Raw genomic sequence first — 24506 nt, forward strand, 5'->3', positions numbered from 1 at the left:
CCTTCAGTTGTATGGTGGTGCTACTGTTCGCATCACCTGGCTGGATTCCCGCAAGTTATTGAATTCCAGCATTTATTTGGTTACTTCGACCCACATCCACGTAAATCATCGTTCTGTGTTTACACATAGTTCTCCTTTTACGATTAGGATCCCATCCAGTCTCCGGCATTACCAAAGTGACACTCCCTTACTTCTTGAGTAAATGTGCTATCAACTGATCCCTCCTTTCAATAAACTTCTGCCATAAATTTGTGACAGCTGGTAGCTTTCATCTTCCATGTTCTACGACTTTGCGGCACCACCTTAGGCGAATTATCTCGTTCCTTATTCCGATCTGGCTAACTTAGCACCTGAGGCACCATGTGCTTGGCCTCACAGAATCCGTGATAGTGTAATATTTGGAGGCTGAGTTCAGACAAGAGAATGTAGTCAGATTCTTAAAGATTCATATATCTGACTACACGGTAAATCCATTCAAAAAGGTATGAGAAATAAGTATGTTACAAAAACACAGTAGATGTCGGAATGAATGCAGGGATCAGACTCAAAGTCTGAAAACTGAGTCAACAATAGGTTGGCATTACTTCACAAGGCAAACTCATCGTCTGCTGATTCCTTTGATTGCCTACTCATCGTTTCAGCCTGTTTGTTGGCTGTCTACTCTCTAACTAACCACTCGCATTGCTCACTGGCTGCCTGATTGCTGTCTCCTTCACTTAGTATCCATTGCCTGATTGATCACCTGATTGACTGCCTGAACTGTGCTTGATTGTAGCCTACTGCTGTTTGTCGGTTTTGTCAATGGTCTCCCTCACTCTGGCCTCCAGTGAACCGAATTTTCGCATGTCCAATAGAACAGACATAACTCATATCTATAAATGCATGGGTACAAAGGCTGTGTGATGAAAAAGTATCAATTCTGATGCACAACCAACGCCCGATCTCCTACGAGTATCAGAGATCAGCAAGCAGAGGGTTAATTGGAGGAGTCGTTGCGGTGCGGCGAGCAGGATGTTGGGAAATTGGACCTGACAGAAAGATTGCCAGGATGGTCTAGACGTTTACAGCAACCATTCTAGAGAAGTGGAGCGTCCGGGTTAGAGTCTCGATCCGTCCCAAATTTTCTACTCTTGGCGTTGCATTGCCACAGTAACTTGTATGGCTGGAAGTTATTATTTCCTTCTTATCTCCTTCCCATCCCATTTCCTTTCTATTCCCTTCACTCCAATTACTCTTGTGTTGCCACATGTCGCCCTGGTGGAATTGATTATCGTAGCTTGCATCATAGCCAATCTGTGGAATAGCACCTTTAGAATACGTTTAAGATGTAGCATCGAAGCTGGCAACTAGCTGCTGGCACATTGCATCACGCTTCTTGCCGGAATCTTGACACTGCAGCTGTTCACATTGCTTTTTGATTGGATTACTTGCAGTATATGAAGCAAAAACTACGTTTTATGCACCGTCTGACGATAGTAAGAATGATTCGTTCACGCCAAAAATGTTACTGAAGGGGAGAAGGAGGAGGAATGGGTGCAATCTTTGAACGTTGGCTTACACACTGCAGATACTTTCCCCAGTTCTAAAAAACATCTCAGAATTTATCCGAAGTACTTTATCAGGTAGTTACGAATGTTGCTATAAATTTTCCAGATAGTTTTAAATGTTACTGAAACAGGTTAGTTTAAAATACGTAGATTCGGCCCAAAATTGTTAACGTGATTTCATTTAAAGAGTAAGCCGTAGGCCTACTCATACTGAAGTAATATTTCATCTATTTTTATCCTTATAACTTCCACACAGTACAGCCTGTACTTGCAGATTTTCGCGCTGCTATTCTAATGAAAACAAGAACATGACAAATCAGGTAAAAAAGATGAACTAATTTTCAAAAATTATTACACCTATTATCATCCATCACGAGGCACCTACGATTATCTATATTCCCCTGGTAGTAGTGGGATAAGTGCGGTAGTAGTGGGATAAGTGCGGCATGAGGACACTTTTCATATCAAATTGATACGCAAATTAATTACATTGAACAATTAATTACTTCCTACCCAACCCCAGCCTTACCCCCACCCCCAGATGATGCATGTTTTTCCCCAGCCAGTATGTGTGTCTCCACCCCCTCCCTACCCTCACCTATACTATCGGCGGGAGTTTCTAATTTAAGCAGGAGTTTTGAATTTAGGCGGGAGTTTCGAATTTAGGCGGGAGTTTCGAATTTAGGCAGGAGATTCGAATTCAGATGGGACTTTCGAATTTAGGCAAGAGTTTCAAAAATGGTGGGAATTTCTGCGTCCCAGGGCTGTGCTGAAGTCCTTCCCCCTCCACCCACTCCCACCTGGGAACTGGGGGGAAATCAAAATGGCAGTGCCCTTTCAGGGATGCGAAACCCAGTCCTTCTGGACAGAAAACCCAATTTCAGCCCCAACATAATTATATCACCAAATTCGCTGGAAAAGGGTAGTAGCAAATATGAGCGCAGCATCTGATCACATCGGTGGAATACGGTGGGCCCAGCAGCACTGCAGTCTCAGTTGCAGTCAGTCAGCGTGAAGCACCAGCCATCATTCATCACTGCCCAGCCACAGCAGCAGCAGAATAGGAATAAGCCGCAGAAGAGTAAGTACACTTGCTGGACATCTGTGTTCACTGTCGTGGCTGCAACCTGGGATCCTGTTGTGCACCTGGTCAGCTTATTGAAGCAGGTCAATTACTTGTTATTGTTGGCTGAAGACACTCAGCCAGCCCGATTTACAAAAGGACACCAGTGGTCCTAATAAGCCTGATGAAGGTCACTTCTGGACCCCATCCTATGCGCCATTGAAGAATATTCTAATGATTTTGCGTGGACGAAGTGAGGATGTAGTGGATGAGAAGATGTCAGTTATGCCCTGTGCACCACTACTGTTCACTTCAGAGTATACTTTAACTGCTAATGGTTCAAAGTGTTTACATGTCGGTACAGAAGCATCTGCAGACAATGACTGGTGCTGTTTTCGGAGGTGGAATGGGATGATATGTGTCGTGCAAAAATCCTACATCAAGCAGTTCTTGACCGTCGAGTATCATCAGAGCCGCCCTCCTCCGGACTTTTCTGTGCTGCTCTTACTCTATCCTTTACAACAGTGTATGATGACTCTGCAGTCTGTGTGAAATCGGTTGACACATCCATTTACACTACTAGCCATTAAAATTGCTACACCACGAAGAAGACGTGCTACAGACGCGAAATTTAGCCGACAGGAAGAAGATGCTGTGATATGCTAATGATTAGCTTTTCAGAACATTCACACAAGGTTGGCACCGGTGGCGACGCCTACAACGTGCTGACATGAGACACGTTTCCAACCGATTTCTCATACACAAACACCAGTTGACCGGCGTTGCCTGGTGAAACGTTGTTGTGATGCCTCGTGTAAGGAGGAGAAATGCGTACCATCACGTTTCCGACTTTGATAAAGGTCGGATTGTAGCCTATCGCGATTGCAGTTTATCGTACCGTAACAATGCTGCTAGCGTTGGTCGAGATCCAATGACTGTTAGCAGAATATGGAATCGGTGGGTTCAGGACGGTAATACGGAACGCCGTGCTGGATCCCGACAGCCTCGTATCACTAGCAGTCGAGATGACAGGCATCTTATGCGCATGGCTGTAATGGATCGTGCAGCGACGTCTCGATCCCGGAGTCAACAAATGGGGACGTTTGCAAGACAACAACCATCTCCACGAACAGTTCGATGACGTTGGCAGCAGCATGGACTATGAGTTCGGAGTCCATGGCTGCGGTTACCCTTGACGCTGCATCACAGACAGGAGCGCCTGCGATCGTGTACTCAACGACGGACCTGGGTGCACGAATGGCAAGACGTCATTTTTTCGGATGAATCCAGGTTCTGTTTACAGCATCATGGTGGTCGCATCCGTGTTTGGCGACATCGCGGTGAACGCACACTGGAAGCGCGTATTCATCATCGCCATACTGGCGTATCACCCGGCGTGATGGTATGGGGTGCCATTGGTTACACGTCTCGTTCACCCCTTGTTCGCATTTATGGCACTTTGAACAGTGGACGTTACATTTCAGATGTGTTACGACCCGTGGCTCTACCCTTCATTCGATCCCTGCGAAACCCTACATTTCAGCAGGATAACGCACGCCCGCATGTTGCAGGTCCTGTACGGGCCTTTCTGGATACAGAAAATGTTCGACTGCTGCCCTGGCCTGCACATTCTCCTGATCTCTCACCAACTGAAAACATTTGGTCAATGGTGGCCGAGCAACTGGCTCGTCACAATATGCCAGTCACTACTATTGATGAACTGTGGTATCGTGTTGAAGCTGCATGGGCAGCTGTATCTGTACACGCCATCCAAGCTCTGTTTGTCTCAATGACCAGGCGCCTCAAAGCCGTTATTACGGCTAGAGGTGGTTGTTCTGGGTACTGATTCCTCAGGATCTATGCACCCAAATTGCGTGAAAATGCAATCATATGTCAGTACTAGTATAATATATTTGTCCAATGAATACCCGTTTATCATCTGCATTTCTTCTTGGTGTTGCAATTTTAATGGGCAGTAGTGTATCTACAGCACTCCATGGTTACAAACTTGTTCCGTCTACAGGTGGTTCTATCCATTGTGTTGGAAAGACTGAACAGACGGCTGCCATATGTTAAAGCTGTGGATAGGGGCATTGCCGAGTACCTCTTTATGAACAGTGTGCATGTAGACGACTAGAGCAGTGGGTCGACATGGTGCCAACGGAAACTACTGTACTGCCAATAAGGTTGAGAGAAATACATGCTGAATTCTGTGCTTACAAGAACGTTTTATTTCCGACATGCTGTATGGGTGTTAGGATAAAGAAAGAACCTGTTGAAGTAGTGCATCCCTTGTATGATTACTGAATAAATATGTATATGAAACTTCCTAGCAGATTAAAACTGTGTGCCGGACCGAGATTCGAACTCGGGACCTTTGACTTTCGCGGGCAAGTGCTGTACCATCTGAGCTACCCAAGCCATGACTCAGGACACGTCCTCACAGCTTCAATTCTGCCAGTACCTCGTCTCCTACTTCCCAAAACCCACAGAAGCTCTTCTGCGAAACTTGCAGAACTAGCACTCCTGAAGAAAGGATATTGCGGAGACATGGTTTAGCCGAATCTAAACATTTTTAGGGCTACTTAGAAGTGAATATTCGCCTTCCAAAATATTCAAAGTACACTATCCCCCCCCCCCCCCCAGTTCTAGCCCCCTTCCCTTACAAATTATTGTATGGGCGCCCTTAATTGTATTATCCAGCTGCAGACTTGACAAGAACATAACGAAGAATAGGTATAGGCTGATATTCTACGTATTAGAGAACAGTGAGTTTGTGATTAAGTGTAATAACGAAACTATACGACACAACAGAAAAATTTAAATTATTCCATGTTTCGATCAATAAATCAATTAAGACTGGAGAGTAGTTCATTACGAGAGAAGTGAAGTGTGAGGAAGGAATTACGTTATTACGGCGGGACAGGTAATCAATGGTCCATTAGAAGCAAGAACAGTATTTGCCTAAAATCAGAGCTTTTTATAGCTCTGATAACGAATAAGCCGACAGTTGTTGAAAGCTTGATGTTGAATTTGATCTGATATGACTCAACGATTTAGGGGACTTTACACTGACACAAGGTCGTGAAATACGCAGAGGGCACATGCATTTTTAGCTACTGAAGGAGCAGGAAATCTATGAGGTTTTTTATAGAGTATTGTGGACACTCAGAAACCAGTTCCACTACCCTGCCTCTCCCTGCATACCGCAACCCTCCCCTTCCCCTATCTCCACCCACCATCCCAACCCTCACAAAAGAGCAAGGAAAAGCTTGTTTCCTTCGTTCTCCGCATCGCTTTCTGCAAAAAGTGCGCAAGTGGTAGTTGCTATCTCATCTGTCGTGTCTTTACAGTATATCCTCCAACGTGTTGTGGACGGTCATTTCGCTGGCGTGCAAGAGCGTAGCGGAAGCCCTTAATGAGCGGTTGGGTTCCTGGAAGATGAAATAACATATCATTAGAAATTGCTGGGAAGTTCAGTGTTCACGTAACCTAGGAGATTCCGCTGTAGAAGAAGCAACCGAGACAGGTGTTCCTCTAATGTCCCCTAAACGAACATAATTCAAGTTAAAAACTAAATAATTGTCAATTACTTTAATTTAACAGTTTTTTATTTATTCATTTATTTCACCCGACAAATTTATGGCCTTCCGACGCACCCTTGCATCTAACCACACATCCTTAGTGAGTCGACATTACAATTTTGTAGAACATGGGCTATATCCAATCAATATACCGCTAATACTACGAGAACTACTGCTAATACTACTATTAGTAATAATAATAATTCATAATAATTAATATTACATTGTTTTTGTTGTTGTGGTCCTGAGACTGGTTTGATGCAGCTCTCCATGATACTCTATCCTGTGCAAGCTTCTTCATCTCCCAGTACCTACTGCAACCTACATCCTTCTGAATCTGTTTAGTGTATTCATCTCTTGGTCTCCCTCTACGATTTGTACCATCCACGCTGCCCTCCAATACTAAATTGGTGATCCCTTGATGCCTCAGAACATGTCCTACCAACCGATCCCTTCTTCTAGTCAAGTTGTGCCACAAACTCCTTTTCTCCCCAATTCTATTCAGTACCTCCTAATTAGTTATGTGATCTACCCATCTAATCTTCAGCACTCTTCTGTAGCACCACATTTCGAAAGCTTCTATTCTCTTCTTGTCCAAAGTATTTATCGTCCATGTTTCACTTCCGTGAATGGCTGCACTCCAGACAAATACTTTCGGAAACTATTTCCTGATACTTAAATCTATACTCGATGTTAACAAATTTCTCTTCTTCAGAAACACTTTCCTTGCCATTGCCAGTCTACATTTTATATAGCCTCTCCGTCGACCATCATCAGTTATTTTGCTCCCCGAATAGCAAAATTTCTTTACTACTTTAAGTGTCTCATTTCCTAATCTACTTCCCTCAGCATCACCCGACTAATTCGTCTACATTCTATTATCCTCGTTTTGCTTTTGTTGATGTCCACCTTATATCCTCCTTTCAAGACACTGTCCATTCCGTTCAACTGCTCTGCCAAGTCCTTTGCTGTCTCTGACAGAATTACAATGTCATCGGCGAACCTCAAAGTTTTTATTTCTTCTCCATGGATTTTAATACCTACTCCGAGTTTTTCTTTTGTTTCCTTTACTGCTTGCTCAATATACAAACTGAATAACATCAGGGATAGGCTACAACCCTGTCTCACTCCCTTCCCAACCACTGCTTCCCTTTCATGTCCCTCGACTCTTATAACTGCCATCTGGTTTCTGAACAAATTATAAATAGCCTTTCGCTCCCTGTATTTTACTCCTGCCACCATAAGACTTTGAAAGAGAGTATTCCAGTCAACATTGTCAAAAGCTTTCTCTAAGTCCAAATATGCTATATATTACATTATAATTATTAATAAGTGTAGTAATTAATCCCCACATAAACCATGCACTTTGCTGTTGGTGGAGTGGCTTTCGTGCCTCAGAGATACAGATAGCTGTAACGTAGGTGCAGTGACAACGGAGGGGTATCTGTTAAGATGCCCCAGAAACATGTGGTTCGTGAAGAGGGGCGGTAGCTATTTCAGTACTTGCAGGAGCAACGGCTCAAGTGATTGTCTGAACCCACTTTGTAACATAAGCCAACATGGCCTTACTGTGGTAGTACTGCAAACAGGTAGCGGCAACATAGCCCCCCACCTCTCCCCAATTCGGATAACAGGGAGGGGACTACTCGGCAGGATGTCCCCATCAGAAGAAATAAAACTGGCCTTCTACGGATCGGAGCATGAAACTTTAGATTCTTTAATCGGGCAGATGGATTAGAAAATATAAAAAGGGAAATGGACAGGTTGAAGTTAGATATACTCGTAATTAGTGATGCTCGGTAGCTGGTCAGGTGACTACAGGGTCATAAACACAAAATCAAGTAACGGCAATGTAGTAATAGATTTAATAATGAATAGGAAAAGATGAATGTGGGTTAGCTACTATGAACAGGATAGTGAACGACAGACACGAAGCCAACACCCATCATAAGTACAAGTTTATATGCCAACTAGCTCTTCAGATGAAGAGTTACAAGAAATCTCTACTAAGATGGAAAACCAATACGATGTAAAGGGTCGACCGATGTGGCCGAGCGGTCCTAGGCGCTTCAGTCTGGAACCGCGCTGCTGCTACTGTTGCAGGTTCTAATCCTGCCTCGGGCATGGATGTGTGTGATGTCCTTAGGTTAGTTAGGTTTAATTAGTTCTAAGTTCTAGGGGACTGATGACCTCAGATGTTAAGTCCCATAGTGCTCAGAGCCATTTGAACCATTTGAACGAAGTAAAGAAGAGAAAGCTGATAGGTGGAAGGAGTAGGTAGAAGGGCTCTACAAGGGAAATGAGCTTACAAGACAATATTATATAAAGCGAAGAGGACATAGATGAAGATGATATGGGAAATATAACACTGACAGAAGAAATTGAGAGAGCACTCTAAGACCTAAGCCGAAACAAGGGCCACGGGGTAGACGACATTCCGTCAGAACTATCTATGTCTTTTGGAGAACAAGCCATGACACACCATTCTACCTAGAGTGCAAGGAGTATGAAGTAAGTGAATTACTCTCAAACGTCAAGCACAATGTAATAATTCCAGTTCCAAAGAAAGCAGGTGCTGGCAGTTGTGTGTATTAACGAAGTATGATTGCAAAGTACTAACACGAGTTCTTCACAGAAGGATGGAGGAAGCCGACCTCGGGGTTGTTTGTTCCGATTGCGGAGAAATGTAGGAACGCACGGGGCATATCTGACCCTGCGACTTCTCTTACAGGTTAGGTTAAAGAAATGCAAATTTATGTTTATAGCATTTGTAGACTTGAAGAAAGCGGTTGACAATGGAATAACCTCTTAGAAATTATAAAAATAACAGAAGTCACGTACAGGGAGCGAAAGGCTATTTAAAATTTGTAAGTTGTTTACCACCACACATATTAAAACTGAAAATTAACCGCAATGTTCTTCTTAGAAACATAAATAAGGAAGATGGCTAAGTTAATGGAACCAGAATGCTTGTAAATGTTTATATAATAATTCTATTCATAGGCATGTTTTAACGGGACTCTAACAAAATAAGTGAATTTTGATTCTACTTGTGCATAAGACTTACTCGGGCACTATTTTTTCTTTTCATTTTCAGACAAAACAATCCCCAATTATTCCTGCAATTGTTGTTGCCATTAACGAGGCACAAGGACAAACATTCAAAAAGTTTAGGGTTTCATTAAGACAACCGTTTTTACTCACTGTGTATTACGGTGGATTATATGTAGCAACAAATAGAGTCCGGTCTTTCTATGATTTGAAATTTTATATTTGTGGACATAGCGAGCCACGACATTTAGCTAATGATGAAAGAATGTTTACTGAAAATATTTTTTGTGCTGTTTTGTATCGTTAAATTGTAGAATGAAGCAATTATTTCTTTCATATGTGTCTTTCATTCTCCCATGCTTCCTGTCCACCCTGTCTTACCCCTTTCCTAGTAGCGTTCAAATGAGGCCTAAATATGTGCGTAGTGTTCAGGTAAGAAGTAAGGATCTGCATGTGGATAATCTCCAATTACTTACGTTACAAAATTAAGTTATACATTACTTTATAAACTCAGTTGGTCAAATTTCGACCACAGGCGATACTAGTTTGTTGTTACTTGTTCTGCGTTTTATGGTGAGACCTCCTACTGACGCTAGCTGTAGCTTGAGTAAACACACAGAGACACTGATGAGTTTTCGGAGTAAGCATTTGTGTAAGAGTTACACAAATTCAAATCAATGTGAAAAAAATTCATTAGGTAAACAGTTTCACAAAAAATTTAATCATAAAAATTACGATAAGCAGGCCTATGCTTAAGTCAGCAATGATAATTTTAACCACCGAGGTGTATGTATAGCAGTGCAAAAGAGATTAGTCGGTCACAAGCTGCGACACAGTCGGGAACTGAACAGTGACCCGAATATGGAATAAATTTCCTTTACTTTACGTCTATGGTCACAAATTTTTGTCATCAGACTACAGATTTCTGTCGATAAGGACCATCTTCAGATCTGTTTAGGACATGTTTTTATAAAACAGATATGAAGATGGTCATTGTAGACCGAAATCGGTAGTCTCATGACCAAAGATTTACGACCATACACGTAAAGTAAAGAAATTTTATTAGATTAGTCTGTTACTTTCTGCAAAAACGTGGTTGGTGTACTCTTTTTGAAATAGAAATCGCTACCTGAATTTAATTTTCGCTCCAACATGAATCTAACAGCGCTGTAACTTTCAAACCTTGGTATGGTGGAGGTGGTGGGGGGGGGGGGGGGGGGGGGGGTGGAGGGGGATCGGTATGTTTGACTTTGGAACGCACAAGGGGAGCACAATTTAATCAGGAAAAAAAATTCTATTGTGTTACAGATTTTATGGAATTCGTGAAGAAGACGACTAAGAAATTCTGGCCTATTCATCGATTATGGCTTGGTCCCTTCGCAGAAGTAAGAATAACTAAACCAGAGCATATAGAGGTAAGTGGAACATGAAACGCTGTGCACATAGAATTTTCAATTGCCGGTCGTATTACCCCCAATTCCAGGTAAGCGAAAGGCTACTGAGAGACACTTCACAGAACTACCTATTTTATAATTGCGTAGGCTTCCGCGGCCAGAGTCAGTCGACATAAAAGTTTTCTAGGTATGGTACCGCGTCATAATGTATAAAACTACTGCTGCTGGAGAAAAACCAACGTTTCGGCCACGGTTGCAGCGGCCTTCTTCTGGGTCTAATGGTGCATTCTAGCTATGCAGTGTCCTTTATATTTTGTTGTTACTGTTGACTGCGCATGCCATTACGTCATAATTTTAAAAAGGTAGTAAGTTTCATTGGTCACTTAAGGAAGAAGGAGAGGGAACTTTATTTTAATAGGTTATTGTCGTGGAGGGAGAACGTAACCTTGGTTGTCTGTTGGCTCTTATGTTATGTGCCGTGACTGGTGGTCACCGTCGAATGGCTGCTGTTTACCAACTACTGGTCGTCGGATGCGCGGCGGCAGTTACTCGCCGGTAGTGCTCGTGCCTCGTGTTGACAGTGCGGTCTGTTGGGCTCTGATTGCTGGCACCCAACATGGGGAAAGCCTGAGTCCATCCACCCTGTTCGTGTTATTAGGGTGTTTAAGTATTTCGATGGCCTCTCTGGTTTTGCGTTTCGTCATAACCGGCTGCTTTGCGAACACACAGGCTTCGCTGAATTTTATTTCTTTTCCGCAGTCTTGCTGATGTTGTGCCACTGCAGATTTGTTGTGTTGCCCTAGACGAATATAGCGCTCGTGTTCCCGAATGCGCGTTGCTATTGGCCTACCAGTCTCGCCGATGTATGCCTCTCCACATTCGCATTCCACCTTGTAAACTCCTGCAGTGTGTAACGCTTCCACCTTGTCGTTAGTGGAGCCTAGCACGTCCTGGATCCTGCGACCACTATAGAAGACAGGCTGCACCCCAAGACGGCGAAGGTGTTTGCCTATTCGGTCAGTAACATTTTTCACGTAACGTAAGTGCACTGTTGACTGCAGTTTGTCTATTTCTTGCTTGGATCGACTTATGGCTGTAGCCATTGGCTAGAAACATTGTGCGTAGCCTTCTAAGATCAGGTGTTATGTTTTGAGCATCACTTAGGCGCTGCGCACGGATTGCCAAAGAACGGATGACGGAGTGCTTCTGCGCTGGGTGATGGTAGGATTGGGCGTGCAGATACCTGTCTATATTTGTAGGCTTGCGATGTACTCTGTGCCCCATTGTGCCCTCCGTTCTCCTGTATACTTCGACGTCTAGAAATGGAATTGCACCATTCTTTTCTACTTCGAGCATGAACTGTATCTTTCTGTGCATATTGTTCAAAAACTCGTGAAAATTGTGTAGTTGCTTTTCACCATGGGGCCATATAGCGAACGTATCGTTCAAGTATCTGAACCAGCAACGTGGGCGTAAAGGAGCTAAACCGAGGGCCGTTGCTTCATAGGCTTCCATGAATATGTCGGGTGCCAGTGGAGATAGGGGAGACCCCATTGTTAGGCCGTCTGTCTGCCCGTAGTATTTTCCTTGCCATTTGAAGTACGTTGCAGCCGGCCGAAGTGGCCGCGCGGTTCTGGCGCTGCAGTCTCGAACCGCGAGACCGCTACGGTCGCAGGTTCGAATCCTGCCTCGGGCATGGATGTTTGTGATGTCCTTAGGTTAGTTAGGTTTAACTAGTTCTAAGTTCTAGGGGACTAATGACCTCAGCCGTTGAGTCCCATAGTGCTCAGAGCCATTTGAACCATTTTTTTTAAGTACGTTGCAGTCAGGTACAACTCAACCAGGTTGCATATGTCTGGCGGGACATGCTCCTGAAGGATGCGGATAGTTTCATCTACTGGCACGTTCGTAAATAGTGACTTCACTTAAGCGTCGATCAGTTTCAGCTGAAAGATGAAGGAACCTTCTTTCACAATGTCCTGAAACTCCTGGTCTGAAAGTTCTGCTTTAGCGAGTTGAGCATAATCTATTGCATTCGTTACGCTGTTTACGAGGGTTAGGCAGTCGGCTACGGTGTAAACAATTCCTGAAATTTGGTGTGCATATTTGCTGAACGGAGCGATAAATTTCACCTGAGTGTACTGCCGTGGGGAGCGTTTATCGTTATTAGGTCCGAAGGTTTGTGGTCGCTGAAAGTCGTAAACTCTCTTGCCTCCAACTGTGAGTGAAAGAATTTAATAGCTTCATACACTGCAAGAAGTCGGCGACTTAATGCACTCCATGTCTGATGTGACAGAGTGGCTACCACACATCATCTACATGCTGCGACTGCGGTTTGGCTTGCATCCAGCACCAGCGAGAGAGGAGCTTCTAATGTGGGTTGTGTGATGAATGCCGCGTTTGCTGTAGTTAATCTGCTTCAAAAGCAGAGCTCATAGCGTCCGTCCACTAGACTGTCGTTTTGGCCTTGATTTCAGGAGCACACAATACTGTGGTTAACGGTTATTGAAGCTCAGTTGAATGGGTTAGACGACGCCGGTAAAATTTCACTATTCCTAGAAAGAGACACGGTTCCGTTGCGGCTTCCTCAATAGAGCCTCTACCTTTTGAGGAAATGTTAACGACCCTGAGTGCGAGATTGGACGGTCAAAAAAAAAAAAAAAATGTCATGTGGCCCAAGAACACACTTGGCAGTATTTAATACAATCTTGTAATGATCCAAGTGTTTAAGGGTTTCTCCCAAGTGGTGTTGTTTGTGTCACTGTGCTGAAAATACAAGGACGTCATCAAGACAAACTTTAAAGCGCTGCGTTTATAAATATCTGCCAAGTCTGCATAGCATTGTGTACGTCGAATGTCATGAAGCGAGTCTCAAAGTGACGAAATGGCGTAATTATTGTCGTCTTCAATGTGCCCTATTCAACCACAGGAATTTGTGTGTAGGTCTTGGCAGAGTCTAGCACGAAATGCGATTGTGCCACATAAAGCATAGCTATAGTCTCTCAACAGTAGTGTAGGATAACGATCTAGCACCCTTCTACATCTACATCTACATGAACACTCTGCGAGCGAAGGAGCTGTGCTGACGGAGGTACCCTGTGCCACTACTGCTCATTTCCCCTCCTGTTCCATTCGCAAATAGAGCGATGGACAAACGACTGTCTACATGCCTCCTCATGAGCCCTAATTCCTCGTATCTTATCTTCGTGGTCTCTACGCGGCAGTACAATCGTTCGGCAATCAGCTTCAAATGCCGGTTCTCTAAATTTTCTCAATAGAGTTTCCCATAAGGAACGTCGCCTTTCCTCCACGGATTCCCATTTAAGCTACCGAAGCATCTCCGTTACATTTACGTGCTGTTCTAGTCTACCGGTAACAGATCTAGCAGCCCGCCTCTAAATTGCATCGATGTCCTCCTTCAGTTCGACCTGGTACGAGTCCCAAACACTCGAGCGCTACTGAAGACTAGGTCGCACAGCATCCTATATGCAGCCTCCTTTAAAGGTGAACCAGTCTTTCCTGAAATTCTTCCAATAAACCGAAGTCGACCATTCACCTTCCCTACCACAGTTCTCACATGCTAGTTCCATTTCGTAACGCTTTGCAACGTTACGTCCAGCTATTTAAAAGAGTTCACTGTGTCAAGCAGGATACCAGTAATTCTCCAACACTGCAGATTTGTTCTTCCTACTCATTCGCATTAACTTACATTTTTCCACATTACCACACTACCATCAGCAAACAACAGCAGATTGCTGCCACACTGTGTGCCATATCATTTACGTATATAGAGGACAACAGCGGTCCTATCGAACTTCCCTGGGGCACTCCTGCCGGTACCCTTGTCTGTGATGAACACTCGCCATCGAGGACAACATACTGGGTTCTTCCACTTCGAGCCACTCACGTATCTGTGAAATTATTCCATATGGTCGTACCTTCGTCATCAGCCTGCAGTCGGGCACCGTGCCAAATGTTTTCCGGAAATACAGAAATATGAAATCGGCCTCTTGCCTTCATCCATAGTTCGCGGTAATGGACAAGCTGAGTTTCTCACGAGCAATGCTTTCTGAAACTATGTCGATCGTGGACATGAGCTTCTCAGTCTCATGAAAGTTTATTACGTTCGAGCTGAGAATACGTTCACGGATTCTGCAGCAAACCGAAGTCAAGGATATTGGTACGCAAATTTTCGAATCTGTTCAGTTACCCTTCCTATATATTGGAGTCACGTTCGCTTTTTTCCCCAGTCGTTTGGGACTTTGTGTTGGGCGAGAGATTCATGACAAATGCAAGCTAGGTAAGGGGCCAATGCCGTAGTGTACCTGTGATTTATTTGTTTTCAAATCCTTTAGTTGTTTCTCTATGCCAGGGATGCTTGTTACTGAGTAGTCCATACGGGATTCTGTCCGATGGTCAAGTGACGGTACGTTCGTACTATTCTCGTGTGTGAAAGATATCTTGAAATTTAAACGTCAGGCTTTCGATTTGCTATCTTCAGCGGCCACAACGTGGGACTGAACGGAAGCGTTAGACCCGCTTAGCGATTTCATTAGGACCAATACAACAAAATTGTAGGAAAGAAATGGCACTTGTACTAACCTCAGCCACCCGACCGCCACGTCCTCCTAGGAACCAGAGCCAAGTTTGAAATCTGCCAGTAAACAAAGCTCACTTGCGCTCTCGCCACTAACCTAAGAAAATTGTTACAAACGAAGCTCATCACCACTAAACTAAGCCACCAGCACTCTACCTCTTCCTACACGTTTTGGGTAAAAGGACTCAACCTGCACTACGCCCATGGATGGAGGAACCAATTTACATTATTTGGGAATGGGGTGTATGTATGACACCGACATGTTCCACACCATCCACACGTGCAAAACACTCCTACATAACTCATTTATATTGCTCTAGACACACGCTTGCTAATTGTAAACAGTTGAAAATAACTCATAGCACAGCCTACAGACATGCGAACCGCTCGTAAATAATGCAAAACGTCTACGTCCAAATAGCCAAACAACTCCTAATTTTCGGAAATAATTTCAGTCCATAGGCTGATGGAAGGTGGAAAGAGTGTACTTTATTTATTTGGGACATATTGAAAGGTAGCTACACTGAGCCACAGCGCAAGAGATTGCGCCAAAGAGTATTATTCAGCCGCCTCCACTGGCAGTTCTTATCGAGAAGTCGTGGTGGAGAGTGCTTTTTGAGATGTAGCAGTGATGAGTCATTGTTGAGAAGTTCCCATGGAGAGTGCTTGTTCAGAACTTGTAGTATTGTTTTGATGGGCTAGACACCAGATGTTATTGGATTGGGATGCTGTAATGATCAGAGTGTGCTTTTCGTCAATATATATGAAGGTAAAAAAAACCCGTTTTTTTTATTATTTCAATGTCTTAAACAATAATGCCTCTTTGTCACAGGTTCAGTCAACAAAGCATCTGGCTCGTGTTCTTGTATCAGACTGTATTTCTGGTTCCTATGTGCAATTATAGTATTTCTGGTTTTTTTAATTACTTCAGTATAAATGGTGTTTAAAATATCTGGTCTTATTGAGGAAGAACCGTGCCAGATGTGTACGATGAATCACACTTCCACATACAGAACAGCGACACTTGTGCCTTGTTGTTTCGTAGGTTTTATAGTTGCTGGGGACTTAATTAATTAATTGTGTTAACGGAAGTTTTCTTTCGTTCTTTGTTGTTATTCTATGCAGTGAGATTGCGTACTATACCAGACAGGGCCAACCGGTTACGAGACTCGTAATCGGACAGACAGCGACTAAAATTAAAAAGTATTTGCATTCTATGAATGGTGGCTACACTGAGCCGCAGCGCCAGAGATTGCGCCAAAGAGTATTATTCAGCCGCCTCCACTGGCAGTTCTTATCGAGAAGTCGTGGTGGAGAGTGCTTTTTGAGATGTAGCAGTGATGAGTCGTTGTTGAGAAGTTCCCATGGAGAGTGCTTGTTCAGAACTTGTAGTATTGTTTTGATGAGCTAGACACCAGATGTTATTGGATTGGGATGCTGTAATGATCAGAGTGTGCTTTTCGTCAATATATATGAAGGTAAAAAAATTCCGTTTTTTTATTATTTCAATGTCTTAAACAATAATGCCTCTTGGTCACAGGTTCAGTCAACAAAGCATCTGGCTCGTGTTCTTGTATTAGACTGTATTTCTGGTTTCTATGTGCAATTATAGTATTTCTGGTCTTTTTTTAATTACTTCACTATAAATGGTGTTTAAAATATCTGGTCTTATTGAGGAAGAACCGTGCCAGATGTGTACGTTGAATCACACTTCCACATACAGAACAGCGACACTTGTGCCTTGTTGTTTCGTAGGATTTATAGTTGCTGGGGACTTAATTAATTAATTGTGTTAACGGAAATTTTCTTTCATTCTTTGTTGTTGTTCTATGCAGTCAGATTGCGTACAAATACAAATTAGGGCCAACCGTTTACGAGACTGCGTAACCGGACAGACAGCGACTAAAAATTAAAAAGTATTTGCATTCTAAAAATATAATTAAGCCCCCATGCAATACCTTTTTGATACTTTTGCATCTCATAGGTTTCGATATGTAAGGCTGACATAAGGCAGTTTCTGAACTCCAGTAGTGCACTACACTTGGCAACACAACCGCGCAAACCAAGGTATTCATTCCAATCCAGACCTCTAACTCCTCCAGAGATAAATTTGTCCAGTTATTTGTTGACTGATTCACAGTCTGACCAGATTGCAGTTTTTGCACAACAACCACTCAGACTGCGTTGTGCTGCTCGGGGAAGTAAGGAAGGGCTGCACTCTATTTATTTGGAGCCCTTTTATTTAGTTGTGGAGTATATTTGTCACAAAACACCCGCACTGATCCGACTGTGGTCATCTGACACAGGCCACAAACACGTAAACAACTAATAATTTCACCACACAATATGAAACAGCTCTTAAATAATGCAGTACACAATATCAGCAGACGAGCTCTGTACTCTTAAACTCTCCAAATAAAGCACCGCACAGTGCACAGACATGCTCGCAAAATAGTGCAACAGACGCGCCCAAACACCCCCAGCTGCCAAATCGACCAAAAGTCTCTGCTCGGCCTCCCCCAAACATGACCTCAACAGTCGCATTCGCACCTAACACCGGAGAAATTGATATCGCCTATGCCCCTTAGATTACGCTCCAAGGCAGGCAGCGCGCGCGTGCGGTCGGCGGGGAAGGGGGTTCCAGAGTCTCCAGCCAAGTTCAGCTTCCGAGCGCACGTGACAGCCTACCAGAAAGGGCATTCTCCTCTGTCACATGTGAAAGCTGCGTTGTTCTTCTCATGTATACCGCCGGCGTCTCAGGTCTGGATCTGCCTTCACGTCTTTTGTCAGAATAGCTCATAGCTTGTTGACACACACAATTAACGTGTCCGGGAAAACATTTACTACTCGCATGCAACCGAGATGGTGACGGAAAACCAATCACTCTGATCTGCGCTGCAGGCACGTGTAATCACTGAGAACCTTTTTTTATTTTTCGAACAACTTATTTGGTTCAAAAATGGCTCTGAGCACTATGGGACTCAACTGCTGAGGTCATTAGTCCCCTAGAACTTAGAACTAGTTAAACCTAACTAACCTAAGGACATCACAAACATCCATGCCCGAGGCAGGATTCGAACCTGCGACCATAGCGGTCTTGCGGTTCCAGACTGCAGCGCCTTTAACCGCACGGCCACATTGGCCGGCGAACAACTTATTTAACCATACAGTATATCTATCACTCTATCACAAAACACCCATCCAGATGTGCCCTGGGCCATGTTGCACAGCCCACAGACACGCACCCAATCATAATTTCAGTACACACTATAGCAAACTGCTGCTAAATAATTCCTCACACAGATGTGTAGATACGCTCAGTACTCGTAAACTATCCTAATAACGCATAGCAGAGCCTGCAGATCCGCTCTCAAAATAACTCAGCAAACGTGCACAGGTAGCCCCCACTCCGCACCCTGCCCACAGGATCGTGAAGTCACCCACCCGTCTGATTTCAGACATCGCACAGCCCCTCCTCGGCTTCCGCAAGCGTGAGTTGGCGTGGTCAACGCGCTCGTCAGCTGTCAAAGCACACACACACGTCCGTCCAGGACCGCGATCCGTCACAATCCCGAGCCGCGACCACCGAACGCGGGTGAAAGTCAACTTTCTCTCAATCGATCGTCCCGTACATACTCTGTTATCATTTAACGCAGATGTGAGTAACGGTGATCCCGTACTTGTGTGCAAAAATGACCTATCACCAGAAATGGAACGCAGAGTTATAAACTATTCGGTCACTGCGACATATGAGTTTAAATGTACAGGTGGTCAATCACTTTCGCGGGAAGTCGCTACAACGCCAGCAGGCTCTTCTAGTTTCCTTCTGTTGTGGCTGTTCCTTATTTAAAATCATTCAATGTTATGGTATAGACTGTAACAATATGATTTACAAGGTGCAAGGTATAGTTTCCAGTGAGAGGCCGTGCATCAGTCTATGTTAATGTCTGTTTAGAATCAGACACTGACTTCGAAGTCGCGGCAGAAAGACGAAATGCTCAGCAGTGTGCAAAAGCATGTTAGAAAACATTGTTTGAACAAGGGCCAGAGGTAGCTTCTCATTTGCTTAGAGTATGGGTGATCAAACTTTAAACGGGCCTCTGCAGCGTGTGTATATTTAATATGATCTTGCTCATATAGGCATCTTTAGTTTGAGGTGTTGGACTTGGTGAGCTGTTAAGAATTCTTGGATGGTCGCACTCTGTGTTATTCGGGGGGAGTATTGTGAATTCCGTTTGTCCGCACTGGAGGTGGAACGCATTGGTGCCTTCATGACTTTTTCACTGTTTTATGGTAGAGGATAAAGATGATAGGGTTGTTGAGGATCTTTTGTGCTTGTACCTAGTTTGAGGCATACAACATTGCGCGCATTTCCGGCGAATGGTCATAACAAGGTCCTGTTGTAGTAACTGAGATCGTTCTGTTTATAGACAGGTTGCAGAAGGTAATAGATATGTCTTTCTCCGACTTAAATTGCAGAGATCAAATGGGTGAAGATAAATGCATACTCATTATGCTTAGAAAGGGAGAATGCTTTTTTATTGTTAATTGAGTTTTTGCAGGAGTGAATATGGTTTTATATATGCGAGTGTTTAAGATTTGTGAGTGGAAATTCTCAGCGAAGGGTGAATGATGTCAGGTTCGCTGGCTGGGGGAGACACTGTTTACATGTCCTGTTGGAGATGCAAGGGGGAGATAGAGATCTGCGCTATTCAGTATCCATTTGTGCACTGTATGTCGTTAACCAATAGCTGGAGAGCAGGTATAGGGAGAGCCCACTTCAGCATTCTGGTCCTGGGGCTGGCTGTTTAGATGGACAGCTATGTGGCTTTGACATGCCGCAGGCGGCCCTCGGACACTCACTTTGTAAGACGCTATGGGATTAGTTTGAGCATTTAGTACTCGTTTCGGTGATTGTTGGATTAAGAACTGTAATATTGAAGGTCATGTCCTCATCAGGACCGCTGTGTAATTGAGTAAGTGTGTTTACGTATTTGAATATATGTTTCGCGAATGGGGATGTTTAGTTGATGGCGCAATTTAGCTACCACTGTAAAAAAATAACTGTCTGCTGCTGAAAGAAAGAAAGAAAGTGGTGACCTTGCCCCCAGACCTGATGGATGAGTTATTAGATAAGAGCAAGTGATAGTTTAATGATGCTATGTGCTCGGATATAGAAGTCTCTAAACGGCGGGGCGAGATTTTTTTTATGTGGAAATTTATGCAATCTATAGATAGTGATATTTGACCGCTAGTGACAACAGTTAAGAGAGGAAAAATACGTACAAATCGAGCGCTGGCAGAATGTTGCGGCAATGGTAATAATATTTAATTTAAGGTGAAGGTGGTAAATATGGACCAGGATTTGAATATTAGTGTGAGTATCGTATGTGTTTGATGCTCTGTATAAAAGTTTGACTCTTTAATTGCGTTTGGTATTTCTGGGTGTGTGTAAAATTAATTTTACTGTTGAAAGTGCGAGAAAGATGAGTTGATTGTTGTTTACTTAGGGGCTACGTTTGTAATTCGAAAACAGGGGATGAGAATGGTAAATTGATTCATGGACATGGTTTGTGGGGTGATATATGAGTTTCAAGATAGGGTTGAGGACACATGCGTATGTTGATGGTGGGACGGGTGTGAGGTTAGGTGTAGTGGGAGGTGTAAATTAGATGTTATTTTTTAAAAAAATGTTGTAAAGTAAGAATAATATTGAGAAGGTTTTAGATGGCTGGACACGCGACGAGGCGACAGCAGGGATGTGTAGTTATGTTTAGTTAAAGGGCCGCGTAATGTCGTGTGAGGAGCAATGCGCAGTGTGCTACAGTGTCATAGGAGGTAAAGACACGTGCTGCAATGATGTGTCTAGCGTATGGAGGCTGCGCTTTGGAATTATGCTACGTTGATATAAAGTTGACTTTTACCCGCGTTCGGTGGTCGCGGCTCGGGATTGTGACGGACCGTGGTCCTGTACGCACGTATGTGTGTGCTTTGACCGCTGACGAGCGCGTTGACCACGCCAACTCACGCTTATGGAAGCTGCGCAGGGGCTGTGTGATGTCTGAAATCAGACGGATGAGTGACTTCACGATCCTGTGGGCAGGGTGCGGAGTGGGGGCTACCTGTGCACGTTTGCTGAGTTATTTTGAGAGCGGATCTGCAGGCTCTGCTATGCGTTATTAGGATAGTTTACGAGTACTGAGCGTATCTACACATCTGTGTGAGGAATTATTTAGTAGCAGTTTGGTATAGTGTGTACTGAAATTATGATTGGGTGCGTGTCTGTGGGCAGTGCAACATGGCCCAGGGCACATCTGGGTGGGTGTTTTGTGATAGCGTGATAGATATACTGTGTGGTTAAATAAGTTGTTCGAAAAAATAAAAAAAAGGTTCTCAAGGATTACACGTGCCTGCAGCGCAGATCAGAGTGATTGGTTTTCCGTCACCATCTCGGTTGCATGCGAGTAGTAAATGTTTCCCCGGTCACGTTAATCATGTGTGTCAACAAGCTATGAGCTATTCTGACAATAGACGTGAAGGCAGGTCCAGACCTGAGACGCCGGCGGTATACATGAGGAGAGCAATGCAGCTTCAACATGTGCCCTTTCTGGTCGGCTGTCACGTGTGCTCGGGAGCTGAACTTGGCTGGAGACTCTGGAACCCCCTTCCCCGCCGACCGCACGTGTGCGCATCCTGCCTTGGAGCGTAATCCAAGGAGCATAGGCGATATAAATTTCTCCGGTGTTAGGTGCGAATGCCACTGTGTTGAGGTCATGTTTGGGGGAGGCCGAGCGGAGATTTTTGGTCGGTTTGGCAGCTGGGGGTGTTTGGGCGCGTCTGTTGCACTATTTTGCGAGCATGTCTGTGCACTGTGCTGTGCTTTATTTGGAGAGTTTAAGAGTACAGAGCTCGTCTGCTGATATTGTGTACTGCATTATTTAAGAGCTGATTGCTATTGTGTGGTGAAATTAGGAGTTGTTTACGTGTTTGTGGCCTGTGTCAGATGACCACAGTCGGATCAGTGCGGGTGTTTTGTGTCAAATATACTCCACAACTAAATAAAAGGGTGCCAAATAAATAGAGTGCAGCCCTTCCTTACTTCCCCGAGCAGCACAGCGCAGTCTAAGTGGATTTTGCGGAAAAACTGCAATCTGGTCAGACTGTGAGTCAGTCAACAAATAACTGGACAAATTTATCTCTAGATGAGTTATAGGTCAGGATTGGGATGAATATCTTGGTGGGTGTGGTTGTGTTGCCAAGTGTAGTGCACTACTGGAGTTCAGAAACTGCCTTATGTCAGCCTTACATATCGAAACCTATGAGATGCAAAAGTATCAAAAAGATATGTCCCAAATAAATAAAGTACACTCTTTCCACCTGCCATCAGCCTATGGACTGAAATTATTTCCGAAAATTAGGTGTTGTTTGGCTATTTGGACGTAGACGTTTTGCATTATTTACGAGCGGTTCTCATGTCTGTAGGCTGTGCTATGAGTTATTTTCAACTGTTTACAATTAGCAAGCGTGTGTCTAGTGCATTATAAATGAGTTATGTAGGAGTGTTTTGCAGGTCTGTATGGTGTGGAACATGTTGGTGTGATACATACACTCCATTCCTAAATAAAGTAAATTGGTTTCTCCATTCATGGGCGTAGTGCAGGGTGAGTCCATTTACCCAAAACGCGTAGGAAATGGTTGAGTGCTGGTTTCTTAGTTTAGTGGTGATGAGCTTAGTTTGTAACAATTTTCTTAGGTTGGTGGCGGGAGCGCAAGTGAGCTTTGTTTACTGGTAGATTTCAAACTTGGCTCTGGTTCCTAGGAGGACGTGGCGGTCGGGTGGCTGAGGTTAGTACAAGTGCCATTTCCTTCCAACAGTTTTGTTAGGTTGGTATAGAAAGTGGAAGTGACTTTTCTTTACTGCCAGAATTCAAACTCGGCGCTGGTTCCTAGGGTGAGGTGGCTGTCAGGTCCTCGAAAAGTAGTTGAAATTAGGTTGTTGAACACCTTTGCATACATATATGAAATTGTAAATTGAATTAGTTAATATGATTAAAAACGAAATGGGATTAAGTACTTAGGTATTTACAGAAGACTATATCCGTCGCGTGTATGGAGGGTGTGTGACGTAAGCGAAGCGGCGGCGCAGCGATTGTACAGTTATTACGCGCGCGCGAGAGAGAGTCAATTACTGAGTGTTCTAGTACGGACCAAACGTGCTGTTATATAGTCATGCCGGATTCCACTGTCGAACAAACTTTGCTGCCAAAAGTGTAGCACTGCGTTCTCGCTCGCACAGGGACACGTGGTGGACGGTGAGCGGTCGGCATCGACAGGTTTGAACGTGCCCAGGGAAACAACTTTGCCGCCACAAGGGTGGCAGGGAACGGCCGACCGTTGTGTGATTCAGCTCCGAGGCAAACAATTTTGGCGGGAAACGTGCGGAGGCGACGATAACACGTGGTGAGCGGACAAGGGACCGCTGTGACGTCAAACTCGGCAAGTTCCAGCGTGTCCAGCGAAAACATGTTTAAGACGTGGGAGCGATCACTGGGCTCGCCCCCAGCGTACCGGCAGTCCAGAGCGAGTGGCCGGCCACCTCACGTGACAGGCGTCGGCGGTGTCTCCGCACGTTGTCCTGGGGGTGGCGAGGATTTGAACTAATTCGGTTGCAGCGCGGACGTCGTGGTGACTGCACTGCGATATGTTTGTGCTGACTGTGTTGGAGAACAAGTGATGACCGTTCTGCTTGAAATAAAGTCTTCAGTCCCTTTCCCCCTGCAAAATCAAAGGACGTGACTTACGTTACTATAAGTGCAGTTTATTATTTGACACGATTATGATAGGCTACCAGCGAAAAAAGATAAGTGACGGAGAAAGTTGATACGTGTGATCAATTATGGTGTTGGGATTTGAACTTGTGATAGATTTTTGTTATGGATGTAAGGAAAATGGCTTTCTCGCCGAGAAAATCGCATATCTTGAATAAATAATAAATGATAATAATAAAGAGAAGTACAGTTTTCGTGACACTATCGTGTTGGAATTTGAATTTGGCGCAATTTTCTAGTGGCGGTAGGCCTATAATAATAAATAAAAACAATAGTAGATGATAATGAGTGATAATAAATGATAATGAATGATAATAAATGACAATGAATGATAATAAATGACAATGAATGATAATGAATGTTTATAAATGATAATGAATAATAATAAACAAAAGTAAGGTTTTGCAGCCATTATCGTGTTGGAATTTGAATTTGGAGGGAA

The 24506-nt window shown here is 43.9% G+C and overlaps 1 protein-coding gene across 1 annotated transcript in view; it reads left to right on the forward strand.

The window, feature by feature from the left end:
* Positions 1-24506, forward strand: part of LOC124622099 (cytochrome P450 4C1-like) — a 132332-nt gene that overhangs the window by 25881 nt on the left and 81945 nt on the right. Inside the window, exon 2 of the mRNA XM_047147701.1 lies at positions 10554-10660. Within this exon, the coding sequence (XP_047003657.1) occupies positions 10554-10660 (107 nt within the window). The remainder of the gene's footprint in view (positions 1-10553; positions 10661-24506) is intronic.

The sequence above is a fragment of the Schistocerca americana genome, chromosome 7, assembly GCF_021461395.2.
Source record: "Schistocerca americana isolate TAMUIC-IGC-003095 chromosome 7, iqSchAmer2.1, whole genome shotgun sequence".
Taxonomy (NCBI): Eukaryota; Metazoa; Arthropoda; class Insecta; order Orthoptera; family Acrididae; genus Schistocerca; species Schistocerca americana.